This window comes from Gracilinanus agilis, chromosome 6, assembly GCF_016433145.1.
Source record: "Gracilinanus agilis isolate LMUSP501 chromosome 6, AgileGrace, whole genome shotgun sequence".
Taxonomy (NCBI): Eukaryota; Metazoa; Chordata; class Mammalia; order Didelphimorphia; family Didelphidae; genus Gracilinanus; species Gracilinanus agilis.
The window spans coordinates 11,899,350-11,904,576 of NC_058135.1; the positions used below are offsets into that span (position 1 = coordinate 11,899,350).

Genomic DNA, 5,227 nt, shown 5'->3' on the forward strand with positions numbered 1-5,227 from the left:
GATGGTCTCCACTAGTGAGAATATGAAAAGAGGTGGTTGTTATGGAAGTACTGGTTGAGAGACTGTAGTCTACCCAGACTGGTTTGGAGAATGTGCTTTGCCCTAAATCCCTCTGCTAAACTATTCCTTCCCAGCAGACCCTTCCTTGGACTAACTCTGCTGATGTGTCTGTCAGGATGTGTTTAGGACAGAAGAAAACTACAAGGAATTCTGTCCTTTTAGTACAGTTGAGTCTAATCTGACCAAGATCCAGGGCAGCAGGGTAACAAAGGACGGGAGAAAAACCTAGAGAAAAATCTTCTGGGAAGAGGCTGGCTTCTTGACCCTCAGTGGCTTTATCTTCAACTTGGCTTAACCCTTCTGGTTCTGCGTTCTCATTTTCAGGGGAAAAACTAGATAGCCTGATAAGTAGCCAACCTCTTTCATTTCTAAGCATTTGTCTGTAAGAGACAGTGATTTAGTCTCTGTTGTCTGACTATCCCAGGGAGTAAGACTTATTAGCTGTGTTTAGGATGAAGGGGCTTTGGGCTAGATATCTCTCATATGCTGGATGGACTCTCTCCCTGTACATCTAGGTAGCTCCCCCTGCCTACCTAGGACTAAAGGCACCATGGGAGACTCTCGGCCAGAATTCTTTTTGTACCTTACTCCCTATTTAGAAACATGCTTGTTCCAATTTTCCCCCAAATGGCTGGCTTTGTTTTGAACAAAATTTCACATAAAACCTGGAAGGTACCGAAGCAGCAACTTTAGAATGATGGGACGAGTGAGCCCCTTCCCAAGCCCTCTTTGTGTGGAGACAGAAAAAGACCTGAATGAAAAATACAAGACACAGAAGTGGCTGGAAGGAAGGAAATACTAATGTTGGCAAGCATATACTGATACACCAGATAAGAACAAAGTTCAGGCTGGCATACTTTAGATGGAACAGATTTGGTTTATATGATGTTGAGATGCAAATGACAGGTTTATCTGCATTTTGTAATTTCCAGGGGATTGAATGCCAAAGTTCTACAAGGAAAACCATGTAACCATGTATTAAAAAATCGGCCCCCCTCTCTCCTCAGTAGCTGTCATGACCTGCCTTCCATAAGACAAATTGCTATAAGGTCCCCATGGCTGTGCTCCCAGCAGATGATGGAAAGAGAAGTCCAAGTTAAACAAGGCTGCAGAGAGGTGTGGCTATTAGTTAAGCCAATCTGTGTCATTGTCCACGGATCACAAGTTTGTCAGTACTCCCAGCTAACTTAAAAAAACAAAACAACCTATACCTTCTGTCTTAGTCTTAATAGTATTAGTTCCAAGACAGAGGAGAAATGAGGGCTAGGCAGTGGGGGTTAAGTGACTCCCTCAGGGTTACAAATCTAAGAAATATTCTAAGGTCAGCTTAGAACCCAGGACCTCCTGCCACCAAGTCTGGCTCTCTAATCAATGAACCACCTTACTCCCCCCTTCTTGGCCGCCTTTGATCATGAAGTCACAGATTTAGAGCTTGCCAGAGATCTTAGATGCTATTGAGTCCAGTTCTTTTATTTTGCAGTAGAGAAGGCACAGAGTGGTTATACACCTTGCTCAGAGTCACACAGCTGTCTAAGGTGCTTCTCTTGCATATTATTTTAAGCCTAAACAAAACCACCAGTCTGGGTGTCAGGAGACCCACTTTCAGATCTGATTTCTATGATTCTCTCACCAGCTATGAATGACTGAGAATCCCTGTTGCCTTCTGGGCCTCCTTTCCCCCATTTGGTTTCCAGGGGATGAACTCTAGCCCTCTTTGGTTCTATCAGCTTTGAGCTGTAGAACAACAGGACAGGTGGATGCCAAGTAAGGTGAAGGAACAAATTACCACAATTGGACCTCAAAGAGTGATCTCAAGGTATTTTAATAAATAGTCCCTGAGCCATTGATGCTTTTAAAAATGTAAGCGAACCCTTGAGAGCCACTGGCCTTCTATAGGCAGATCACTTAGAGACCTAGCTTCTAGCTCTGATCTGCCTCTTAGCTGTTAAAATGAAGAAGTCATGCTCATCACAGCTAGCTTGCATGCTTTTGGAAAGTGCCTTAAATACTCTCTTCTTTGATCCTTACAACAACCTTGGGAGGTAGGTGCGATTTTTATCCCCACTACAGAAGTTGAGTGACTTGACCAGAGTCACACAGGTAGGAAGTGTCAGTGGCCCGATTTCGACTTGGGTTTTCCTGACTCCCGGTACAGCATCCTTCCATCCTTCCAGCTACTTGCTTCTAGGATGTGGATTAACTTCCTTCTAAGGTCCCTTCCAGCCTTAACATTTGTCGACAAGCTTAGGCAGCCAGCCCCGCAAATGGAACGCCTTTCCAAAGCAGAGGGAGCCAGCGGGGTAACTAGGCAGAACCGGGCGCAGTCTGAGACCTTCTCCCAAAGTGGGGAGAAGGCACTGATGGAGCAGAGCCAGGACCAGGTATCCAAGCCGAGGGAGGCTACAAGTCTGAGTCACAGGGCAACGTGGTGCTGGAGCTCAGGTGCCGGCTGCTGCTTTGCTCCCCCTTCAGTACATCCTCTGGGTTTGTGTAGGCTGCTGGCCGAGGCATCCTGAAGCCCACCCGGGGCTTGGGGCCGCTCCGGGGCTGAAGCCGGCTCTGGCTTTGCTGGGATAAGATCCCTGAAATGGAGGGAGCTTCGGGCCATTGAATTCGCACCTCGTTAAGACTGCTGCGCCGAGGATTGGGGTACGCCTTAGGGCGCTCCGCGCAGCAGCGCTCTACACACACCTGGGCTAAGCTGAGCGCCAGGGAGAAGCCCCCAATCAGCAGCAGGCAACTGCCCAGGAAGCCAAGCACCACGCTATAGCCAACCCGCAGCTGGACCGGGCTGGGCTGTGCGGGCAGCACAGTGCGATTCTGCAGGACATGGGTGTACCAAGACACGGGGATGAGTTCCAGGAGGCCCGCGGCGAAGAGGACCAGGCCCGAGACCCCTGCTAGCCAGGCGCAAGGCTTTGTGCGCCAGCAGCGCACCCCCAGCGTGGCCAGCAGCAGCCCCACGGCCGTGGTGGCCAGCCCGGTGACTGTCAGTGCTCGGGCTGCGCGCACGGGTTCAGCCTCGTAGTAGCCCAGCTCGTCAGGCAGCCCGCACTGGCTGTCTTGGCTGCTCTGCTCCGAACAAATGTCCCACAGCCCCTGGGTCAGCAAAAAGTTCACTGGCCTATCCAGGAAACCTGTCGCCTGCCGCCAGCCGGGGGTCAACGTGCTGACCAGACACAAGAGCAAGCCGCAGGGGGCCAGCACCAAGCCCACGGTCATGGCCGCGGGCGTCATCATCTCGGCGGCTCGCTGGCTGAGCGAGCCGCCGGGCAGCCCGCCCAAGGGAGGAAGTCAGCTCTCAGGCACCGGGAATACAGATTTCCCTTTGTGGGGGGGCTCTGGCTCGTTCCTTCTCAACTCCTCACTCCGCTCTCTCCTAGCAGAGGGCTGCTCCGCGGAAGCGGCCGGCGCGCCCCGGGTGATCAGAGCGCCCAAGTCTGGGCTGTCAGGCTCTGGGCTGCTCTGCTCCGCACCTGCTACCTTCTCCTCGAGCTCTCCCTCCTACTTTGCCTCTCGCGCCCATGCCTCTTCTCCTTTCTAAGAGGCAGAGCTCCGCCCGTTCCAGAGCGAAACCAGAGCCCTGGCAGTCTCACCGAAACTGGGGGAGCCCCAGAGTCCGCCTGGCCGCCTAGGGAGGGGCTGACCCCGAGAGGGGCAAACAGGAAGCTGCCACTGGGCCCTGAGCACTCCAACCCCGCCCTTGCTTGCTCCTCCCTCCTTGGGCAAAAGTCACCGGCCGAGCTGGTACGAGGGAGGGGGCTTGGAGAGCCCAGCAGCGGTGCACTTGTCCCCACACTCAGTTCAGTCAGGGGTCCGGAATGACGTCATCCATCATCCTGATCTCCGTCTCTGAGCTGGGTCGGAACTTAGTCTTAGCATTCTAGCTTCTCCCCATCCCACCCCCACCACTGCCCGGAGTCCCTTTCTGGGCTCCTTCACTAAGTGAGGGGAGGCCCGGGCCTTCCTGCCTCTCTTGGCACCTCTCCCAAGAGCTTAGTTACGCTCCAGCAATTATCTGGAAATCTTTTCGCTGCAGTCAGTTACCTTTCCACCCACTCCGGGCACTTCCGGACTGTTCCTCGGATAGAAGGGGCAGACAGGAGGTAGGGGAAGAATTTGTAAAATCTCGGCTCAAATGTTTCTTTTAAAAAGAAAATACAAAAACCCCGTGTCCCCGGATGTAGCTTTCAAACAGTTTTGGCTATCTAAGGCTGGTTCAAGTAAGAGTCTCAAGATGTAACAGCTAGAAATAACAATAGCTGGCATTTCTACCACACTTGCAAAACTTTGTCTCCTTTGAACCTCAAGGCTAGCCTGGGGAATCTGAGGAGTTAAACTGCCCCCAGGAGCTAAATGGATTCACAATTCAAGCCTTTCGCACAACTCCCACCCCAAGTTGCTCCGGCAGTGGTTCCCAAACTTTATTTGGCCTACCGCCCCCTTCCCAGAAAAAATATTGCTTAGCGCCCTGGAAATTAATTTTTAAAAATTTTAATAGCGATTAATAGGAAAGATAACTGCACCTGTGGCCATCACCGTCTTCCTGGATCGCTGCAGCACCCACCAGGGGGCGGTAGCACCCACTTTCGGAATCAAGAATTCCCAGTCCGCTTGGCACAGTCATGTTCAACATTTTAATCAGCGTCTTTGAAGAAGGCTGCGTGTGGATCTGTCAAACTTGGGAAGGATAGCTAACTTTGAATGACACAATTAGCATTCAGAACTCTTTCCATGCCGGAAGAATGGATCCAATTTTATGCGACAAAATTTAAGGGGGATAAATTTAAAGCCGAACATCTTATTTTTGTTTGTCTTTAAGTTGTGAGTTAAGCTAGGCAGCAGTGCATAGAGTGAAGGCTATTATGTGAGGAAGAGAAGATCTCAAATGCTGTCACTTAACTTCTGACTCAGTTTCCTCTGCAATAAAAGGAGGATAACATTTACCACTGAAGTTCTTGGGAGGATAAAATAAATCAACGTACTCATGAAAGGCGTTTTGCAAACCAAGTTCTACAAATGTTAGCTACTTTATCTTTTTAGATCATTTTTTTACCAGAAACAATTTTATTGAATTTAAGATTAATCTAATTCCAAGTAATTTCTTGCTTAGAGTGATAGAGAGATGGCCCAAATACCAGTGTTTTCTCTTATACCCATGGCATAT

General features: G+C 50.2%; 1 protein-coding gene across 1 annotated transcript; it reads right to left on the reverse strand.

The window, feature by feature from the left end:
• Window positions 1-2,380: 2,380 nt before the first annotated feature.
• Window positions 2,381-3,300, reverse strand: CLDN23 (claudin 23). The gene has a single exon (XM_044682101.1). The coding sequence runs from the start codon at window positions 3,298-3,300 to the stop codon at window positions 2,461-2,463; it is 840 nt and encodes a 279-aa protein (XP_044538036.1). The 3' UTR covers window positions 2,381-2,460.
• Window positions 3,301-5,227: the final 1,927 nt, after the last annotated feature.

Excerpts from the sequence above, each read along its gene's own strand:
- CLDN23 (XM_044682101.1), bottom strand. The coding sequence starts at position 3,300 with ATGATGACGCCCGCGGCCATGACCGTGGGCTTGGTGCTGGCCCCCTGC.